Here is a 23,695-nt window from a genome sequence, read left to right as displayed (position 1 = left end):
CAACATTACAACGTTCTCATTGGTCCCTCTTCTTTAGAGAAGACCAGGATGGATACACGGATCGTGTTCAAATCAATAGGCACGCAATGACTAAATAATAATGATCACGCCACCAAACACACATTCAGACTAAAGGAACCAGCTGTTTGGAAAATTAGAGAAGTAGAAAGTACAGGTATTTGAGTTCAACATGTAAGAAGTAGAAAGTACAGGTATTTGAGTTCAACATGTAAGAAGTAGAAAGTACAGGTATTTGTGTTCAAAATGTAAGAAGTAGAAAGTATAGGTATTTGTGTTCAACATGTAAGAAGTAGAAAGTACAGGTATTTGAGTTCAACATGTAAGAAGTAGAAAGTACAGGTATTTGTGTTCAACATGTAAGAAGTAGAAAGTACAGGTATTTGGGTGCAACATGTAAGAAGTAGAAAGTACAGGTATTTGTGTTCAAAATGTAAGAAGTAGAAAGTACAGGTATTTGGGTTCAAAATGTAAGAAGTAAAAGTAAAAAGTTGTCAGAAAAATAATTAGTGGAGTAAAGTACTGATAGCAGAAAAATGTACTCAAGTACAGTAACGAAGTATTTGTACTCCACTACTTCCCACCTCTGGAATTCAGTTATGTACACCCAGTTTGAATGACTCATATTAGATAACACGACCTAACTCATATATCAAAATAGTTTAAGTAACACACGTGTTTCTCCTTTTCTTCACATACTATCAGCAGTTTACCTGTCCCCCTCTGGAGTCTTCACACACAAATGTCTGTGAGGGGGGGGCCAGCTCGGGGGGGAACTCGTTCACGTCCAGTACGTCCACTGTCACCGGGACTTTAGTGGACAGCGTGGGGTTACCTGTGAGGGCAGGAAGCATACAGTCAGTGACACACATTCATTCACAAGTTAACGCTACAGAGAGGACTCTATGAGACATCAAGTGTGTGTGTGTGTGTGTGTGTGTGTGTGTGTGTGTGTGTGTGTGTGTGTGTGTGTGTGTGTGTGTGTGTGTGTGTGTGTGTGTGTGTGTGTGTGTGTGTGTGTGTGTGTGTGTGTGTGTGTGTGAAGATGATGACAGGAAGTCATATAACATCAATGCCTTACTCATAAAGCACATTATTATTTCATTCACTTCAATAAATGTGTTAATTATTGTTTTTGTTTTAGCAGGTATAATTCTCTTGGTGCACTGTGCAGTGTCTACATTCTACCTCTGCTCCTCAACGTTTATTCGACCGTTGAAGCCAAAGTTCCTTTGCAAATTAATATTTTGAAAACCTCCTATATAATGACACCATAAAACATCAAGCATAATTGTATCATCAAATACCTTAAAATACTTGAAGTTTGCTGCTTCACAACTAGCTACATCACATTTCTGCTTACAAGTGTATTAGTGTAAGCAGAGATCAGAGTGATATTCTATAATATTTGATAATATAACAAAATAACGTTCTCCCTCAATTATGAGTATGTTAACTTTTGAAAATGGACATGTGGATTTGTTTCTCTGGACATCCACATTTTGAAACAGCTTTGATATTTTTAATTTGTTTTCTAATATCCACTCACTAGTTTTTCCTGACAACACACTTTACATAAGACGATGTAGAAAATGTTTTATATGTTACATAATTTAAGTAATACATATTTATATCTTTTTCAATTTTTTACTTGTAAACCGATCTGTTCTAGCAGTAGCTTACTGAACAACCTCTGGCCACCAGATGGAGCCAGATACTAACCAGACTACATTAAAGCCCCCTGTACAGACAGCTGAGTTCAGTGTATCATATATACTAATAATAAAGATAGTCTTAATGGGGCACGTATTATTATAACAACATAAAAACATTATTCAACTAGTCAATTCAATTTAACATGCCAAACTTCAAATAACTTGTCATTTCTTTATCTGCAGATGTTTCTGATTAGAATAGTTTTTAAATGTTGTTTTAAATGTGATGATGGCTGGAGAGGCTGTAATGTGGGGAGATCACAATATTTATATCACCATTGAATGCCTTGCTCAACAACCCTTTAACATGTGGACATTAACAGTGCAGAATCACAGTTTGATGAAGGGACATGTGGCTATTATTCCAGAGTGTGTGTGTGTGTGTGTGTGTGTGTGTGTGTGTGTGTGTGTGTGTGTGTGTGTGTGTGTGTGTGTGTGTGTGTGTGTGTGTGTGTGTGTGTGTGTGTGTGTGTGTGTGTGTGTGTGTGAGCGATGAGCAGAGCAACTGTGAGACAAGAATACACACGCAAGAAGAACCACAGTAACTATCTACTGTATTCGATAGTGTTCAAAATCCTATTAATTGAACAGGACAGCAGTCTCAATGTGCAACAAGGTAACAATATGAGTTCAACAAGCCAGACTATGACATCAAATTGACCTAAAACCTTTTGATTACTGTCAGAATGTTGTTTTACAACAGAAGATAACATTACATTACATGTCATTTGTTATACGCTTTTATCCAAAGCGACTTACATACTCAATAATGTGGGCAATCCCCACAGGAGCAATTTGGGGTGAAGTGTCTTGCCCAGGGACAACGACATGCTGACTGCAGTGGGACTCGAACTTGCTACCCCCTGATACGAAGTTCAGCACTCTATCCACTGAGCCACAGCCGCCCCATCTAACCAGATAACTTATTTTGTTGGGGTTTACTGTTAAATCTCAGTATTAAGCCTCGTTTAGACTGCATTTATTTCTCGAAGGGTGATTTCAACAATACACTACCTAAAATATGCTAAATGATTTAGTCCAGTCCAGAAGGTGTGTTTTCCATCATGCCCCGATAATATAATATTTAAAGTACACTGTAGATCTTGCTCTGTCCACGACTATTACAGAGCATACAGTATAGTGTACGTTCACAAAAGTTAAAAAGGAAAAAATGCCACTGTAATGCAATGTAAATGTAGTTCAAAAATGTGTGTGTTGTGGACTCTCACTACTGTTATTCCCAATAATGTTTTGAACTGATTTGGATTGTGTGACAATAGAACAGATAAGACACTGGTCAGGTTAGCAATAATATGTCACATCTTTTTAAGTTCAAGCCTTAACAAATGGGTTAAACCTTTCCTTTCATGTACAAGTCTGAGTATGAGTGACAGACATGTGAAATCCCACATTACTCTACTGCTGAGAGAAACTCCCTCTGGAGGGAACACAGGGATGTTAGCCTTTGCAGACCATTTACATGCACACAAACCTATAGAACACACTAGAGGAGAGGGAAAAACCCAAAAAGCACAATCAATTCTATGAACTTATTATCTATGAGTATGAATTTAATAGTCCTGACTCTACGTGTATTTCAGATTTTTAAAGAATACAACCTCTAATATAGGAGGTGAACCTCTATCCAGCCCATATGGAGAAGTCCAGGGTACATTGTGCGGCTATAGCAAAACAGTTAGCAATGTGATGTCACACAACACATAGTTTCCTCTGTGGACGATGAGCTCCGGGCTGTTTGTCCCCTGTGTCAGATATAGGTTGTGTGCATCGTGGAATACTTACTGACTTTGGTTGCCACAACAGTGATAATGTGCTGATCTGCTGTCTCTCTGTCCAGAAAGTCATTGGTGGAAATGGTTCCTTCAACAGTGTCAATGTCAAAACAGCTGTCGGACTCTGTCTGCCACTCCAAGGAATACCTGCAGAGGGGAGAGGAAACATGGAAGGGAAACAGGAGAGGAATTACGGGCCAACATTAGAGAAATGCTCTCACTCCTGCAGTCGGGCACAGTCAGTTTAAGCAACATATTAACGAATAGGCTGTTCTGTGCTTCGGTTTGCAACTCAGTGCTGCAGATAAATGAATGTATCAGGACATATTAGAAGAAATGTCGCTCAGATGGTGCACTCAATTTGCCTTTTAAGCAATTTACTGTTTCTTTACTGCAGTGAATACATGCGAACATAGGATCATACTGTGTCAATGTTATCTAATGTTTCTATTAAACATGGTAAGAATATAGTTCCTGTTGGAGTTTAAAAACCGTTATAATATATATATTTTTGCAATAATCCAGTGTTTTAGTTTTCATTTTTCCCTTTGGTGTTTAAAATTATACAAAAAGGCTCTGAAGAAGTTTCATAAGTGTACATTTGACTTCCCCATAGTCTAAAACATATATCTCTATACGAAAATCACCAAAATTGATCCAGTGTTTAAAATTAGGTGGTAAAATACTGTTTCCTAGGCTGTAAATGCAGTGCCTGACGAGCTTTTTTAAATAAATGACCCCAAAGGGATGAATGTGGACATTTTGGTGCCTGTATCTGCAGTACTAACTCCCGCAACTGACCCACATTTTACTTCAACTTTTACCTGAGAAATACAATATAATTGCAAACCAAGGCATTCCTAAAGGCTCCAGGTGTGCTTTCCTCTTACAGACCGGTTACACTGGTTGTGTATTGGTCTCTGAACGTGGGTGACCCACACTGAAGAACTGTCCTTGAACAAATCTGCAACATTTGTAGACAGTCCACTAAATGATCCCCCAACAAAGTCAATTGATTTTCACATGTCTCTGTCATTTAGTAAGAGTTCAGGAGCCTTTGATCATAAAAGCATTCAGTAGACAAAGTTCTCAAGGATTAATAAATGTTAGTACTGTGAGTGAGTACTTTCCAGACTTCTCAAACCCTGTGATGAGACTGTGTCGTCGCATTATTGTCTGATTTGACTTCTCAATGTGTGTTTTAGAAGTGATTGTGATAGCACAAAGACACTCATTATATCACTGTTGTATATTTTAATATTTTAAATCAGGTTGAACATTTTGTTTACTTTAAGATTATTTACAACAGCACACCAGACATTACTAATAAAAACTAACTTTTTTCTAAAATTGCTTATGTGGTCTTATTTTATTTGTATATTATTTAGTATTATGGAAATATTGTTTTTTGTTGAATAATTTATCTGTTGCACTTTTTATGTTTAGATGCTGTTGTTTACTGTAGTAGGCCTACAGTTCAGTTTGAGGTCAATTGCTCTTCATGTATTTTTACCAGTCTATGATGTTACTGTTGTTCGGTTTTATGTGAAAGCACTTTGTAACTATGTTTTGAAAGATTACAAATAAATAAAGTAATTACTAATATTTAAACTTGTGATTAATCATGATCAATCATAGATTATTATTGCGATTAAATCAATACATGTTTTCAATTGATTGGCCTGCTTCTCATAATACTGAATGTAAATCCTCTTAATGTAGCCATGTTTATGTTTTCTTGTGTACTTGTGTTCTACCTGACGGCGCTGCTGCTGGCGTCCAGGTCCTGCGCCGTCACCGAGCCGACGATGGTCCCTGGGGGCGTGTCCTCGTACGCCTCCAGAGAGTAGGACGGCTGGACGAACACAGGGGGCTCGTCCACGTCCAGGACGCTCACCTTCACTGTCGCAGAGTCCTTGAAGGGCCCCAGGTGGAGGAAACGGGGGTCCAGCTGAGCGTTGGATGCCTCCACCTTGAAGGTGTACGACTTCTTGGTTTCATAGTCAAGAGTCTGCAGGAACACAAACAGAATGCAGCTGTTAATGCCTTCTGTCTTACTCATACTTTACCGTTTCTGTTACCTTTTAAGCTTTTTTTATTCAGCTGTATGCATATAACCACAATTATTGTGTGGCTGAGCTACACTCAATACTGTGCCTGAACGAATCCTGTGACACAAATGGAGGACTAAAGCAAGCTGGTGCTGATGTGCTGCTTGTGCTGTTTAATAAAGATAACACTTTAACCTGATTCAGTTAAATATTTATACTAAATGTGCTGCATATACAGTATAATGTGGATGTCTTAACCATTTGAATTCACATTTATATTGCCAAAAGAAAAGACAACCCCTCCCTTTTAACAGTAATATCTGTAATAAAAGTTAGATTTCTGAAAATATATGATACATGTGGCATAATTTTACACATTACATTGTGTACTAGGATTTATGAGAGTTCCACAAAATAACAGTATTGCTAGCCATCCTGAATTCTGAATAAAACATGTGAATATTGAGGCACAAAATCACACACAGAGCAGATCTGACAAAGACGCTATTCGTCCACAGGGATGACCTTTTGAGGGGCTGTTGCTCCAACCTGAAAAAGAGCAACCTCCTCCCCCCCCAAAGGTGAAGCCTATATTTATTTTACTAACCAGATAAAAAAGATATTGCAATGATCCAACCATCTGTCAGTACAAGAGCATGTTGACAAAAAGTGACCAGCGAAGAACACTACTCATCCACATCCCATAAACATATTTCCATTCCTGCATTTCAAGCATGAGTCTAGGATATCCTGCCTTATTGTTGCATAGCAACCATTAATGCATTATAATATGACTTAGACTTAGACATACTTTATTGTCATTTCAACAAGACACAGAGTGTACTACTATTAAAACGAAATGTCGTTGTACTGGCTTACAGGAACAGGACAATATTAAAAACTTGCTAAAATTGTACATATAAATAAATAATAGTGACGTGGTGCTGATACAATTAAAGATAAAGTGTGTGTTTAAAATATAAAGACTTACTACTGTATACATATAAATAAAATAGACATACTATATAGAAAATATGTGCGCTTTACACAGCGTAATGTAATCTCTGTGTTACTGGTCTACTTAATATTGAGCAGTCTGATGGCATGGGGGAAAAAGCTATTACAGAATCTGACTGTTCTGCTCTTAATGCTGTGGATATATATTAATAAATATATTAAAGAGTCTGTGACACGGGTTTCACCCATCATCCAAAGCCATCAATTTTACTAAATATTGTCCCCTTGAAATCGTTACTGAACTGATTTGGGATATTTGTACTTTGATAACCATTAATCTCCTCTTCAATGTTGACCATTTTCTGGATCTTCTTGGGGATTCTTCAAATCCCGCCAAATGATGTGTGACGTATTTGCGGTCCAAGAGCTCCAGCTGCACCGTCCGGATCCCAGCATCTGCATGCAAACGCACAATGGCGCACACAGCAGCAAGCTCAGACAGCGATAACAGTTTAATTTTGAACGTGTCTGAGAGCTCATATGAGGCTGAAAGATCGGTTTATGTTGTATCTGTTAGAAGTTTAGGAATTAAGTGCGTCAATATGGGCGATAATACGGTCATGTAGCCAGTGGTGGACTGGGACTAAAAATCAGCCCGGAACTCTCGACCGGCCCACTTAGGTACCGTTAGTAATTGTCAACGGGGGGAGTGGGGGATGTGCTAGTGCAGTGGTTCCCAAACTTTTTGTGCCCAAGGCACACCAAAGGACAAGTAAAAATCTCAAGACACACCTATTGTGCAAAATAGCCCTTATAACACGTGTTATCACTCATATCATGTAAAATATCTGTAAATGTGCATAATTATTTACTAATGCCAAATAAAATGTGACAGACAACTATATTACTCATGAAATATTTATTAACGAAATATTTCAGAAATTAATTTGAAACTTTATCAAACTTCATCAAAGCAGCAACACACTCATTTAAACCAGACAGGTCACAACATAAAAAATGAGGCAAAGGAAATTCAGCAGAAATTCAGCACAGAGAACTGTCAATGCAAGGAAGCTGCATTGTCCATGGTCCTGAACTACAAATTATAAATGTAACATTTCAGCAATCAGCATTGCAACATGTGCTATTGTAAATATTTTTGCCGACTTACAAATTAGTGAGATACATGTGCCTGTCGGGGCGCGCATCATTTTTTAATCCTTGGTGGCACAGAGGAGCAGTGTTGTGCTAGTTACTGAAAACCAGTAACTAGTTACTTCATTTCAAAAGTAACTCAGTTACTTTACTCGTTACTTAAACCCAAAAGTAATGCGTTAATGTGAAAAGTAACGTTTTCGTTACTTGAAAAAAGGGCTCCCATTAATGCCCTTATAGCCTTCATTTCAGTACTGGTATTGCATTGGAGAATAATACAATCTGTTGATCAACTTGACATGCATTATATGCAATCTGGATTGCATCGATATTAGCTGGCTTTCCATTTTTGTATATTCTTTCTCCAGGTAGTTGGAAAAAGTTTTCCGTCCCATATGCCGTGTGCCGCCCGGACATGCTATCATGCTAACTAGCTCCCTGAAAGCGGGTGACTCCACTGTAGCAATAGCCTGCATGTGTTCTACAACATACCGTGCAATGGCTTTATCGACTTTTCCCTGGCTAGCAGTCCCTTGGTTAAAATCCAGCCGCTGTTGCTTAGGTGGAGGTGGAGTGGCGTCGGCTGAGTCTCTGTGGTCTTAGCTACTAGCATCGTCCCAGCATGTTGTTTTTGCATTTGTTTTAAGAGATTTGAATTACTGGTTTGGGCAGTAGATAAGATCTTTGACCCGCCAGGACACAACTTACATTTAACAGAAACTTTCTTTTCTTTGTGCTCGACAAAAGTGAAATAGTGAGAATATCTCCAGGTGGAGAAACTAGACTTGAGCTCCGCCGCCGCCATGATAGTCTTGTTAGTAAACAACACAAACACGCCCACAGCGCGTCTCCGCATGTGACACAGGAAGTATCTAAGTACATTTACTCAAGTACTGTACTTAAGTACAGTTCTCATCTCTGTTCGCCTGGCTGTTGACTATATAAAAAAAACTAACGGAGTAACGCACCATGTAGTAACGGTAACTGAGTTACTGAATTTAAAAAGTAATGCTTTAGAGTACTAGTTACTGTCAAAAATAACGGCGTTACAGTAACGCGTTACTTGTAACGCGTTAGTCCCAACACTGCTGAGGAGAGGGCCACTCGCAAGTCCTGTTCAACAGAGCCGTGACCTCCTGTTGTTCTTCATGTAAATCAGAGTAGAGAACGCCAACTCCAGAGATGGGGTCGTTATTAAAAAAATGTAATATATTACTTTAAAAAAAAGTAATATATTACACTACTTCGTTACTATCTACATAAAGTAACTCGTGACTTTACTCGTTACTTTACTCGCCGAGCACGTACGAACTGCGCATGCGTGAGTGGCAATAACTTTCCTTACCAGCAGCGGCGGTAGTGTGTATTTGTCATTCCAAACAGGCAACAACCGGAAAACAGAGCAGAAGAACAGACTACGTGATATCAACAAACAACAAATAGCGTGTGCGTTAGCTTCACCTTAGCATGTGTTCTTTGCAGGTGTTTGTTGAGGTTTGACCACGTGGTGTTTCCAGCAGTGGATAACAGCTTCTGGCCTGGACACAGTTTGCACCTCACCGTCACATTCCTGTCTATTCTTCGGACGGACTCAAAGTGATGGGCATACCTCCACCCCTCGAAAGTTATCGCTGACTCAGCCATGTTTATGCAGCACTGCACGTGGAGATGTGGACGCACAAGTCGCGCAGATTACGTACATATAAACCTACAAAGTACTGATATAGTACATTAAAAAATAATTATTTGTGTGTAGTTGTATATTGCAATAATAACGTATGGTTGTCACAAAATCCCACGGCACACCCGGACTTGCCTCACGGCACACCAGTGTGCCGCGGCACACCATTTGGGAACCACTGTGCTAGTGATTTATCCGGCCGGCCCACTTCGGTACCGGCCCATCGGGTTTCGTCCCGATGGCCAGTCCGCCACTGCACCCAGCCCAGCCCACGTAAACTGTCAACGGGGGGAGCCTCGCTGCGGGGAAACGGTGGACCTAGTGTCCCGATCGGAGTGGGAATAATAATATTAATCATAATCCGTGCATTTTATCCATTGATTTCCCCAACATTGTGGTAAAAAAAACACACGTTTAATCCATGTTGGTGTACAACTACAAAAAGCATCGGTTTGTTTTTTCATCAGGGAATGCAGACTGGCTCAAACAAACGTCATCAATCATCCTCACGATCATTTAATAATAATAATAATGCATTTTATTTATATAGCGCTTTTCACAACTCAAAGACGCTTTACAGTATGAGGGAGGGTAGACAAACAAGGACAGGCAAACAAGTAAGTAACAAATAAAAAGGCAGTCAAGAGGAAGTTGATTGAGAGGGGGGGGGGGGGGGCTTATGGGTAGACAGAGTTGAAAAGATGTGTTTTGAGGCGGGACTGAAAGACTGTGAGGGACTCAGAGTCACGGAGATCTTGGGGTAGGGAATTCCAGAGCCTAGGAGCTGCCACTGAGAAGGCTCTGTCCCCAAAGCTGCAGAGTGTGGATGTGGGAATGGATAGGAGTCCGGCTGCGGTGGATCTGAGGGACTGTGGAGGTTGATAAGGAGTGAGAAGGTTTGTGAGATAAGGGAGGGCCAGATGGTGGAGGGCTTTGTAGGTGAGGACCAGCATTTTGTAGTTGATGCCATGGGAGACAGGAAGCCAGTGGAGGTCTTTGAGGACTGGGGTGATGTGATGCCATGATTTGGTATGCGTGAGGAGACGTGCAGCTGCATTTTGAACCCGTTGGAGTCTGTTGAGGGATGTAGTGCTGATGCCGTAAAGAAGTGAGTTGCAGTAGTCGAGGCGGGAGGAAATGAAGGCATGGATTAGTCGTTCGGCTGCGGGGCGGGTGTATCATATGTTCGCCGAATTGACATGAAAGCACTAATAAATGTAGTTTCATCCACTTGAGTTTACAACTACAAAAATAATCGATTTGTTTTTATATCACATCCGACGGGAGGAAATTCAGCAGCTCTCACTACCGATTTTTAATCCTAATTTAATCATCTTCACCACGATCATTTATGTTTATGTTCGCCGAATTGACATGAAAGCACTGACAAATATGAATATACTGTAGTCAACTTCATTACAACGTTATTAACGTGCCTAAACTCAGTAATTCACCATTTCTACGCATGACAACACACTTTGTCCGTGTTTGGCTCTCTCGCCGCACAGTGAAGCGTTCCCGCATTGACGTCACTTCTGGCTTCCCCCAAAACTTCAAAATGAGTCGAAGGAATTTCCCCGCGATGTTCGAAATTATTGATATTTATCGGAACGGTATCGCACCTTCTTTTTTAAGCTGACGTTTTCGAGATTACTAGTAGCCCAATATTTCATTGCACAACAGTTGTTGGGAGGCTGTCACAGGCTCTTTAAGTCCTCACAGAAGACACATCAAAAGGCAGTGTGTTGGTTATTGATGTCCAAGGACACTGATTGATTTGGACACAGAGACGTTGATTTCCATTCTTCCTCATGCGTCTCTGAGTGAGTGGACAGGAGAAACATGCAGGAGACCATTTGATATGGAAATGTAGCTGCCAAATGTACAAAGACATTCATACACATATCACACTCAGTTTGTATCATGATTCATGACGCTCACACCTGTGCACATCCCTGAGCTCCACTGTTGATGTACAGTTTACCAAATATACGGATGTTTTAGATTTACTTCTTAAAGTGGAGGAATTCTCTAGAAGGCAAGCACCAGGCTATTATATTGCCAGGTATACTACCGGAGAGAAAAACAGAAATAATTTCCACCACGTCTTCAGCCCACACAAACGACTCCGCCTTTCATCCACTCCCAGCAGCCCTGTGGGAAACACACATATTGTGGTTTCCCACAAACACCCCCCTTTCAACCGCCTCTACTAAAAGATAATGTAAAGAAATAACTAGCATGTGTTGTATTTTGAAGACCCTACGCCTTTGCATCGATGCTTGCACAAATGTTCGGATAATATGTATATGGGAGCACAAAACGTGCAAATATATAAATATGAATGAGTTGAATGTGGTGATGTTACACGTACCGGACACATGTATCTACAATAAGCACATTAAAACTACATTTTATAGCATTAGCAAGGATTTATAAAACACTTTGTGTTCCAAGTAGGTAACATATGTCGATAAGTGAATATTGGCGTGTAGATGTTTTCAGGCCTAGACTCTTGTCATTCATGAGACATTTTTTGCATATTGTATATATGAATATATGCTTGAGTTAAAGCTACTTCCTGTTTGACTGGGAGGGCGTTTGACGGAGAGCAAAGCTTTTAATAACTTTTGATCTTCAAGGTCTAAGATAGTACTGACACAATTTTGAAATTGATCAGATTACATTTGTAGGAGTTAAAGTACAGAACCTGTAATGGGCTATCTATTTGACATAAAATGCACATGAAGCCCAAACAGCTACACATTTAAATAAAGCAAGCTGGCTTTTTAATGATGTATGGTTTCTGTACACAAAGTCACATCTGAATGATAGTTTATTTCTTAATGTTAAAGAGATCAAGTTGGTTGGTTAGTTAGTTAGTAGAAAATGTTCAAGTGATGAATTGGGCTTAGGCTACTTTAAATCATTTGTTTAAGGGAATGGACATTTTGGCTATATTGCCCAACCCCTTCACATGACTGCAGCAAAGTTGCACTGTTCGCAAAAAAGCCCCCCCGAATCATATCGGTTTTTACATTTGAATTGGTCCTCCCTAATCCTTTCATCAGGTTTCATGAATATCTGTCTAAAAGATGTCATTAATCCTGCTGAGACCGACGGACTTCATGTGACCAGCGCTCAGTCTGCTCTGTGCTGACAGAGCATGTTTGTTTCTGAGGAGACAACATCGCGCACTGATGGAAATTGTCACAAATTACTACACTCAAACCTCAAATGACTTCATCTTTGACCTCGATTGACATGCTCAACCAATCAGATAACAGCTGTCTGAGGCAGCGCAAGCTAGCAGGGGAGGTGACCATAGCAAATCTTAACAAGCTGTTCTCAGCGTAAGGTTCTGCTAAATATCCTATGAAGGCAGCTTAACTGAGCTAAACACCTACGTTTAGCTTTAACTTTAGTCCCTAGTCAACCCTGTCAGAAATGTAATCATGCATTCAGAGGAACACTATCTCATCCAAAGGCCTGACCTTAAACATTCCCACTCACTTTGCTAACACGAAATGATACTGAATGTGAAGTTGAACCGACTGTTTTAAGGCAATGTGTGCTAGCTTAGCCCATATATTATTCAGCACATCTCATTTTAATTAACTTAACCTTGACAGATGCCTCTTTGTCTCAAACAAGGGGCAGAGACAGAATGTTCTGAGAACTACAGATTCATGGATCTAAAAAATAAGAACAGTAGCTGGTAGTATTGTGCTCAGACAGACTCTGAGGTGTCAGCTCTGATTTAGAGGACAGTCTGAAATAAAAGTCTCTGCTCTCTATGTTAAAGCGCTTGATTTGATGTGACATGGTTTCCCTCTGGACGCAGCATTAACTACGAAGTTTTCTTTAGTCCTCAGATGACTCCTTTGAAAGAACGCTCTGAGATCTGATTTTGTTTTTAAACTGCCGTGATCCTCCTAAGGCAAGTCTCTTATGTTCAAGTTTAGAAATCCAAATGATCTCTCCCTTATTTGTTTTCCTTCTAATGCCCTCTACTCCCTCCTCTTTCTTTTCCCTTCCCTATTCTTCCTACTTAAATCAGCACTAAAATACAATGGCTGCAAAATATGGAATGTTTTTTGTTGCATGCATGAATGTATAACACGTTATTTATCCTAAAAGCTTGGTAAAATGGAAGGTTAAGAGGAAGAATGGGATCACAGCCACATCAGCAAATTCCTCCGACTCTCAAATCAATAACCAAATGCTGGTGTTTGCAAAAGTTGCCTTTGGTTCTTGTTTGCTATTTGATGACTAATTTATAAAAGTCACAACACATCCATCGGACAATGCTGGCTTTATGCTTTTAGATTGGTTACAGTTTAGCCCTTTTTCCACTGAAATTAGTTGCTTTCTAGTTTTGTGCGGGTGCTAGCTTTGTAGCATTTTGGGAACCACTTAGAACCTTTCTTAACTGACTAGTAGTAGCCCCGTCATGACGTCAGTGTTTACGTAGCTGCTTTTCTCAGCAATGCCAGCGTGAGTATCACAATAAAACAGGTGAGTGGTGGAGTGATAATGTATTTCCAGTGGCAGCGCCAGGGTATGGCTGGGGTAGGCTATAGCCATACCAAGAAATGGCTTAGCCCTACCTTAGCCCGACCATGAAAAATTATGTTAAAGTAAGCATGTTGAGAACACGGATTGCGAAAATCTACCGGTCGTGTCCACAACACACAAAATGATCCTGCTGTAACAACAAGTGCACGTTACTGACGCAATATGGTTGAGACCATTCGGGCTTATGCTAGAGGGGTGTAAGGAATAGTCTAAGTAGTGGGGGAGTTTTATACACTAAAGGTGTGGAAATTCTCTCGCGTTATAATATCAGCGCGGCCGCGCGGTCAGATCAAAATGCCTCCGAATGAAATTTGAATAGACCTACAGCCAATCAGAGCAACGAAACGTTGGGTCTGCTGCATCATGCATTACTGATATGTCACATTCACAGTGAAAAGTCCCCAAACTCGCGCCGAGTAAATTGCAGACAGACAGCAGAACTTCTAGGATTAATTGTATATTTTGGATGGATAGATTTGTTCTTAAACATCCTCGCATTGAGGTACAACAAGTCGAACAAGTGCCAGAGTCACACAACCCACCTGAAGAGGATGCTAGCCAGCGGGGACCCGACGGGATTGGAGAGGCCAGAGGTGGCGAAGATGAGGAAAATGTGGAGCAGAAAGCCGCTAACGTTAGCGACATCAGCCAAGGAACTGAGGCTGCTAGCGACATTAGCCAAGGACCCAGAGATGGACCAAAATGTCCAATTCGAAAACATTATCCGTCAAGACAGATTGGAAGCCAGCAACGGTCTTTTAATGGGGCCTGGTTTGACACATACAGCTGGGTCGAATATTCAGTTGAAGCTGACTCAGTGTTTTGCTTTGCCTGTCGTAATTTTTTGGGTGCTGGGAAGCGATTCCATTCCGAGCCTGCCTTTACCAATGGATTTAAAAACTGGAAAAATGCAACAGGAGCTTTCAAAAAACACAACGGGAGTGCAGCACACAGGTTTGCCATGGAGGCATGGGCTTAATTTTAACAGACAACGAAAGATGGCTCAAGACTGGGAAACATGATTGATGCAGGTCATTTAAAACTTGTGAAAGAAAACCGTGAGTACATGAAGGCCGTGGTGATGTCCTTACGTTATACTGCATGTCAAGGCATTGCACAGCGAGGTCACCGGGAGCAGGAGGGTGAGGAGAACTCGGTTAATAGGGGAAACTTCCGAGAGCTGCTACACTTAATTGGTGAATTTGACGTGACTGTAGCAATGAAACTGAACAACAATCCTCAAAATGCTAAATACACACATCAAGACATCCAAAAGCAAAATCCAAAAGAGGGCCTGGACGCCGACTCGCTCCTCAGTACCATCAAACAGACGCTCAGCCAATGCAACATCGACCAACACATGTGTGTTGGACAGTGTTACGATGGGGCTGCTGTCATGTCGGGATGCAAGAACGGAGTACAGCAGAAGTTTAAAAAGGAGGTGCCAAATGCTTTGTATATATGTTGATGTGGTCCTCAACGTTGAAGCAGCAGCCTACTTTTTTGAAACTGTACAAATGCTGTACAACTTCTTCGCCAACTCAGTTGGCCATGATATTTTCATAAAGAAACAGAGAGAAATGGAGCCAACTTCACAACCAGTTGAATCGGAAACACGCTGGTCATGTCAATATACAGCGCTGGTGGCTATCCGCAAATCACTGCCTGCAGTAAAGGCAACATTTACAGAGATCATGTCTCAGCCCAATGCGCGGAGGAAAACGGAGGCTAGAGCGGTGAGTGGACTAATTGATGAGCTGTCCTCCACAATGGACTTGGCTGATTCGGTCATAGCGACACTGACAGACAGACGTGCAGAGGAGTCATGGAGGGAAATTCGGGACAGAGTAAGCGACCTGTGCACCAAAGCCAATGTAAATCACAATGAGACACCCGAAAGGAGACAGGCACAGCCTCCTCGACATCTACAGGAGTTTGTTGTGGAAGCCCAAATCGAACGCAGACCAGTTACATCCCTAGATGCGCTGCGGACAGAGTGTTTCTACCCAGTAAATTACAGACTTGTGGATGAAATGAGAAGACGTTTCTCAACCGAGGCCGGTGGTGTCCTATCCGGAGTCTCGGCACTTAGCCCCAAACATGCATCCTTCTTAGACAATAAATGTCTGCAACCCATGGCCAAGTTCTATGGAGTGACGGAAGAGAACCTGACCCCAGAGCTACACCAGGTTAAGCGCCTACTGGAAAGAAAGAAACAACAGGGACATGAACTGAAGGACACAGCGGAATATCTGGCTTTAATGCGACCCTACAATGATGCCTTTACGGATTTACACAGACTCATATGCATTTCCCTGACTCTGCCTGTGACCTCTGCTGGCTGCGAACGCAGCTTCTCCTGTCTCCGTTGCATCAAGAATTATCTAAGAAACAGCAGTGGTGATGCACGGAACAGCAACCTGGGCCTGCTGGCTATCAATAAGCAGAGGAGTAAGGCACTGGATGTCCAGCGTGTCATTGACATTTTCGCTTCCAACCACAACAACCAACTACCTGTGTCTGTGTGTCTCTCTCCCTCACTATCCCTCTCTCTCTCCCTCTCTCTCTCCCCCTCTCCGTGTCAATTCTATATGCCAACTTTTCTTGTTTCTGCCGCTGCGTAGCATGTTGTAACAACGTGGAATTAACAGAATAGGCTATTGTATTGTTTAACTCACACCTGTTGCTCTCGATGTAATTTAGCTGATAAAAGGAGACTAATAAAAGCTAATAAAAGCCTCACGCGTGGCGTTTCACTGTCAAGGGGTTCGATATAGCGTGTATGTAATTACATTACAAATACTGACTCGAGCCCCACCACTGAATGGGTTAGCCCTACCATAAACTACCCAACAAAAATACTCTGGCGCCGCCACTGTGTATTTCCAAGCCGACCTGAGAGTTAGCATCGCAAGGGCTCCCTTGACAAAAAGCAATGGGATTTTGCCACTGGATTCTGACATATTTTAGAAAATAAACTCTCTAGCCAAGTCATGTTTATGATACTTATCACGTTTTGTTCAGCAGGAGAATCTCCACAACATTTCTGGCAACATAGTGACGTAAATAAATGTTCTCTGTTATTACATGGATGATGTTAGCATAGCCACCAAAGCCAGTCTGACGACACTATTAAGAACCCAGAAACGTAATAATACTTGTATTAAAAATGCATTACACATTATATGAAACTTTATGTTGCGGGACATTAACTGGGTTTCCGTATGCCATATTAATTATTCACTGTAAGTGTTTTGAATGATGTACAGGTTGCTATTATCGCAACATTATTGTCTGATGTAAAGAGAGTGTTCTCCATGTATCCAGGGTGAATGTCTAGATGTTTTATCACATTAGAACAGAGCTGTATTCAAGCTGTCATGGTTATTACACATTTTCAGTTCTTCTTACCTCACCATCAATTGGAAGGAACCTTATTTGACAGCTGTTTCTTAAAGTTACTTAATCTAAAAAATGCTAATGTGCCTCTTGTTGTACTGATGGAATTAGTTATTTGGAAATAAACGTTATTCTACATTTTTGGTAAAGGATTCCACCTAAATGCTCCAGTGTGTTTTTGGAGATCTGGAAATGTTTTGGGAATCACCATGCAAGCTAGTAAAGTAAATGTATTTGTTTCAAAAGCAGTTAATGAACAGTCGATGACATAAGTACCTTTTTCAAGACTACAATTCCCTCTTGACTTTGGCCACTAGAGATGATGTCAAACATGTTGCCCTCTTCTCCTGGAACAATGGTATAATCCACCTCTGCATTGGCACCAGCATCCGGGTCGTAGGCTCGAATCCCTCCGACTGCCGAGCCCATGGACGCAGACTCTGGCACCCGCAGGTGGAAAATACCTGAGGTCATGGAAGAAGAGAGGGGAAAAGGGCAAAAATAAATTAAGGGTTGTTCAAGAAAGAACATCAAGCATCATCTAATCAGTCACAACAATCAAAGACCCTTTCATCCATCCAACAATCACCCATCAGCCTCATTGTGGAGACGGTCTTACTCTTAGCGAAGCGAGGCGGGTTGTCGTTGACGTCTCCAAGGGTAACGTTGATGGTGGTGGTGGAGGCCAGCCCCCCCAGCAGACCTCCCATGTCCTTGGCCTGGAGGAGAACCTGATACTCCCCTTTTATCTCCCGGTCCATGTTGGCCAGAGCAGTCCTGATCACTCCTGGAGGAAGAGGAGAGGTTTGAAACGGGTATTCCTTATGATAATGGACCTCCCATAGAAGGACAGACATACAGTATACTGTGGATTCTGACCTTCATTAGGACACAATGTTATGGTACTTCATACTTTAATGAAGCTCTAATTAGGCCTACATGCCCCCTGCCTCTCTGTTGGCAGCCTTTGATCAGGAATGAACTGGCATGGAGTTAAAACATCAGAAGAAGCCATTTGAAGAGTAAAAAAGAACGAAGTGATTAGGGCAAGGGCGGTTAAATATACAGATGAAGGACAGAGAACTGAAAGGGTCCTTAAAGTATTTAAAGCAAGGTGGAGTAAAGATTCCCTGCTGTGATTCAGTTGTTAGAGGGGTGACCTGTGGTGCTTTACATGTTCTAGTTTTAAACTTGATTAAATGAGGATAACTATATTATCAAGTGAAAATCCATTTGAAAGGGAAATATCCTTTAAACCCTTTTTAGCACAAAACTCATTCTTTAATTTAGGTACATCAAGGGTGCCGTGCTATGGATAATTATTTAATTAGAGAGGCACAATGCGGGACAAATAAGAAAAATACAAGGTTAGAGATTTTAACATCTTGAGGTTAGTATAAAGTCATGACGTACAACAAAAGAACATTAAGTAACTTGGTTAAAATGTTACGATATAATTAAACACTAAACAAAACACATTCTTGTTAACTGCCGCTCAAGTTAAATCACAGTCTTTGCTCCAACTCAATCACACATGATAACAAGCTCTACACAATGGGCAAAGCTCAGTGTTATAGGGGCACTTGCCCCTATTCTATACCATTTATTTGCTGATCCTGGACCATCAGAACCTCCTCTTGCTGCTGTTACAGAGGACCCAGCAGTTCTGCTGAGAGAGTCGCAAGTGTTGGAACTCGCTGAGTTTGAGTTGTTCAGTGTTTAGCGGAAGAAAGCTTGGTCAACCTCTTTGGTTGAATACTAAATGACTTAACGAGGACCAGCTGGAGGGATTATATCCCCACCCTGACCTGGGACCACCTTGGAATTCCCAAGACAGAGCTGGTTAACGTGGCCAGAGAAAGAGAAGTTTTGGAACCCCTTCCAGAACTGCTACTGTAACTCCACGCCCCTTTGCCGATAAGCGGTTGACTAGGAATATATAGATAGATGGATGGATGGATACAGGCCATTTGGCCCTCTAATCCACTCCATCATGGCCGGTCTTGGCTCAGTCAAATGAATAGAGAGGGAAAATAGCTCTGGATTCTGCTTTTAGCTACTTTTACAACTTTTAGCCTCTAATGATTTAAATGACGACTACACACGTTTGGATCCATGGTAGTTGATCTACATGTACCTAAAAGAAAACTCATACAATTATTTACCGACATGTCTTTTCCAAAAAGAGTATTATTGGGCCAAATTACGTTAAATGACTGATACGGAAGTTGTTGTACCACCATTTGGCCACTATAAAGATTTGCTTTAACTGCCGGCTCACTTCCTGGGGGCTTGCTTCCAACATGCTACCGCTCTGAGCAGAGAGGTATAGTTTGTCTCATGCCTTAGTCCTTGATGCTTTCTGGATTTAAGGAGGCAGGATGTTGACTCATGCTGCTCCTCATGGAAAATCCAACATGACACTCCATGTTCAGAAACATTTCTGATCGGTTGTCTGTTAAAGGACTAAAAATATTAACGTGCCTTTCTGAACATGTTATAGAATTCCGGTGCAGGACTCACTCTGAGAGCCCCTCTCAGTATCATGACCTGGTGAGTCTGCTTTGTTGACAAAAGGGAGTGTGAGCTGTGGGTTCACACTAAAGTCCCACATCTGTTTGATTAACTCTGGGTTCGTCATGGAAAATGTCATGTAGAAGGGCTACAACGTCTCACCTGTCTTGGGGTCCACAGAGAAGTATGGCTGGCCGTGAAGGATGCTGTACACGATGCGGGCGCTGTTACCGTACGTGGGATCATCTGCATCTGTGGCCGCCACCTGGGTCACATAGGTTCCTACAAACACACACACAGAAACACACACATGCTTATAAGTTTCCCTTTTCAACATAACCAACCAACACATCTTTGTATTGGAAATTGAGATCACAAGGTTATAATCTTGGGGAGAAAATCATTATCTTGTTTTCATCAGAAATTCAAGTTTTTTTCTATCATTAGTTCATTACAACAACGATTATTGCTTTTTAGAGATAATGAGATCCTTTTAGTAAAACCCAGAGTAAATGCCATATGTAAAGGGCTGCTGTGAGCCTCAACCTCATTTAAAACTTTAATAAAACCAAAGAAACTTGAGTGGGCTTATATGAATACTCGGGCGTACAATGGACAATAGATTGTTTTAACATTTATATTTTATTAAACATTTTCAAAGACAAAAACATACGGACAAGGACGTGGCTCACACACATCACAAATAGGACATGAAGGGTGGGGGCCGGGGGGATTACAGTGTCAGTTACATTTTATGTATGCATATGGCATTGTATTTATTCATGATTTGCTTCATAATATAGATATACTTCATAGTTTCCTCATTATTATTATAAAACAAAAACAAAAATGTATAAATAAATAGTAAAATAAATATATATATATATATATATACACATACACACACACATACACATCTCTTCCTTTTCTGATTAATTCACCTATTTCCCATTTAATTTAACTTCTTTCATTATTATTACCATTCGTTTCTTCATAGCTTATTTCTCTTTATTTATTAATATTATTATAATTAGTATATTTATTATTGGCAGCCGAGATAGTTTGGGTCCAGGAAATCCCTTATCGTATCCCAAAGCCTGTTGTCTGGCTTAACCAAATATAACAGGGAGAAAGCAGCTTCTTCCATACTTAAGATGTTTAGGAAGTCCTCCAGCCATCTATTTAAATTGAAGCAGTTGGGCTTTCTGACTTTCCAGTTCATAAGAACGAGGCGTTTAGTTGAAAGGCATGCTAGGGCTATAAGTTTACTTGCAAATGTTGATGTTATGCCATTGAGCGGGGATCCCAGCAAGCATGTACAGTTGCAAGAAAAAGTATGTGAACCCTTTGGATTCTCCACACATAGCGTTGTGTGTTCCTTCTAAACAACTCAACTTTGGTTTCATCTGTCCACAGAATATGTTGCCAGTAGTGCTGTGGAACATCCAGGTGCTCTTTTGCAAACTTCAAACGTGCAGCAATGTTTTTTCTGGACAGCAGTGGCTTCCTCCGTGGTGTCCTCCCATGAACTCCATTCTTGTTCAGTGTTTTACGTATCGTAGATTTGTCAACAGAGATGTTAGCATGTGCTAGAGATTTCTTTAAGTCTCTAGCTGACACTCTAGGATTCTTCTTCACCTCATTGAGCATCCTGCGCTGTGCTCTTGCAGTCATCTTTACAGGACGGCCACTCCTAGGGAGAGTAGCAACAGTGCTGAACTTTCTCCATTCATAGACAATGTGTCTTACCGTGGACTGATGAACATCAAGGCTTTTAGAGATACTTTTGTAACCCTTTCCAGCTTTATGCAAGTCAACAATTCTTAATCGTAGGTCTTCTGAGAGCTCTTTGGTGCGAGACATGGTTCACATCTGGCAATGCTTCTTAAGAATAGCAAATTCAAAACTGGTGTGTATTTTTTATAGGGCAGGGCAGCTTTAACCAACACCTCCAATCTCGTCTCATTGATTGGACTCCAGGTTGGCTGACTCCTGACTCCAATTAGCTCTTGAAGAAGTTTTTAGCCTAGGGCATGGGTCGGCAACAGGCGGCCCGCGGGCCATTGTTGGCCCGCCAGCAATAATATTTGGCCCGTAATTTTGAGAATCAAAAATAAAATAAAAATGTTCTCTTTTTTTTAACAACATAGGACCGAGAGTCGCACATCAGGGTTTCCGTTAGCCGGTAATCACCGGTTTTTATCTGGTAAAATACATTAAAACCCGGTAAATTCAAAACCTGCTGGTCAAAATGTCTGGTAATAATTAGGGATGCTCCGATCGATCAGCCGCCGGTCATTATCGGCCGATATTCACTCTTAATAGTTTGATCGGTGCTCTCTATAAAGGCCGATCAGGAGAGCTGGATCTGATCGATATGTACATAAACGCCAGTGAAGTGTAACCGGACCCGAGAGAGAGATCAGATCAGCTGCTGCATAATCACCTGAAGCCCCGCCCACTATTTAGCGCGCTGCATGAGAAACTGACGGGCTGTCAGGAGAGAGAGGGAGGGAGAGGGGAAAAGAGAGGATCCGTTTCTCCCGTGTTATTATCCAAAGTTAATGTAAACTTTTGAATAATGTACTTCATCTACTAAAAGTAGTTTGTTTGAATGTAATAATTATGTTGTTTGTTGTTTGTGGAATCATTTATTGAAAAATGAATCTGAATTTTTCGATCTGTAACGATTATAAACTGAAGAAATATAAAAATGAGCCCCATTAACTGAGTTTTAAACATCAGCATATCCGGTCATAGTCCGGTGATTACCTGCTAACGGAAACTTTGCTACACCATTCTTATTATTATTATTATTGAAACATGACCGATAAGTTTCAAATGTGTCCGGTAAAATAAATTCTGTCCTGACATAACCGCTTACATTCATAATGTCAGCGGAGGGAGGGGAAGTGGCGCTGTGGAAGAGCAGAGTGGCTAGGGAGAGCTGTCATCTTCCCTTTACAAGCTTCAAACATGTATTTATCGTGTGATTTTGGAAATAAAAGTTCCATATTCTGAAAGCCAAGACTTTGTTTAATTGAAATCAAACAAAACACCCGAACCCTGAAAAACTAGTTTTTTACGCAAATCCACGTTTATTTTGAAATGAGCCGTTGCGACTTTCGACTGATTTCGATAGAGCGGGTCACATATGGCAAATGTGTGGTTGTGGGGAACCAGGTCAATTAAAGTACTTATTTAACTATTAAATACATTGAGTTTGAGTAAAATACTTGGTTACTGATTAATTTAGGTTATAATATATTAAATTGCAAAGCAAAACATGCTGTAATTGATTTATTTTGTCCTTTGGTATTTTTTAAAGGTTTTCAACCTGAAAGAATCCTAATGTGTCCTTGAAAAGTTGAAATAAAGATTAAGGAAAAAGGATTTGAGTAGTCCATGTGTCCTCTGTCGCCCCTCAAGCCTCTCAAATGTGGGCAAACACTCATATAAATGCCAAAAACCCAGAGAACTTGACAATACTTATCAGAATAAAAGTATGTTAAATAACACTGCTACCTAGTTAATAACTTTACTCAGTGGAGGCTCGTCCATTGAGGAAAGGGAGGACCATCCTCCCTACAATTTCAGAGAAAAATTTACTTTGAAGAGAACAATAAATACACCTCAATTTAAAAAGATACGTCTGTTAAAATACAGATAATAGCCCTGGCTTTGGGACTGAAATGGGGCTAGAGAGGACGAGCCTCCCTTTGGGCGGGTCTAGCCAGAGGCTCTGGATTGGGCACCTATATCATCAGTGAACCAATCAGCGGATCTGACTGCGCATCAGAGTGTTGATGGGGAGGGTTATCAGCAATATCAGAG

The 23,695-nt window shown here is 40.9% G+C and overlaps 1 protein-coding gene across 1 annotated transcript in view; it reads right to left on the bottom strand.

The window, feature by feature from the left end:
- Positions 1–20,141, bottom strand: part of LOC117545638 (cadherin-12-like) — an 82,775-nt gene extending 62,634 nt beyond the window's left edge. The window contains exons 1-6 of the mRNA XM_034215490.1: positions 20,024–20,141; positions 17,967–18,134; positions 17,624–17,811; positions 5,284–5,537; positions 3,537–3,673; positions 732–853 (exon numbers count right to left, since the gene is read on the bottom strand). Coding sequence (XP_034071381.1) covers positions 732–853; positions 3,537–3,673; positions 5,284–5,537; positions 17,624–17,811; positions 17,967–18,108 — 843 coding nt within the window. The 5' untranslated portion in view covers positions 18,109–18,134; positions 20,024–20,141. The remainder of the gene's footprint in view (positions 1–731; positions 854–3,536; positions 3,674–5,283; positions 5,538–17,623; positions 17,812–17,966; positions 18,135–20,023) is intronic.
- Between the last annotated feature and the right edge of the window lie 3,554 nt (positions 20,142–23,695).

Source organism: Gymnodraco acuticeps, unplaced genomic scaffold (assembly GCF_902827175.1).
Source record: "Gymnodraco acuticeps unplaced genomic scaffold, fGymAcu1.1, whole genome shotgun sequence".
In the NCBI taxonomy this organism is placed as follows: Eukaryota; Metazoa; Chordata; class Actinopteri; order Perciformes; family Bathydraconidae; genus Gymnodraco; species Gymnodraco acuticeps.
The sequence above is the reverse complement of the archived record's forward strand: the minus strand, read 5'-3'. Positions and strand labels throughout refer to the sequence as shown.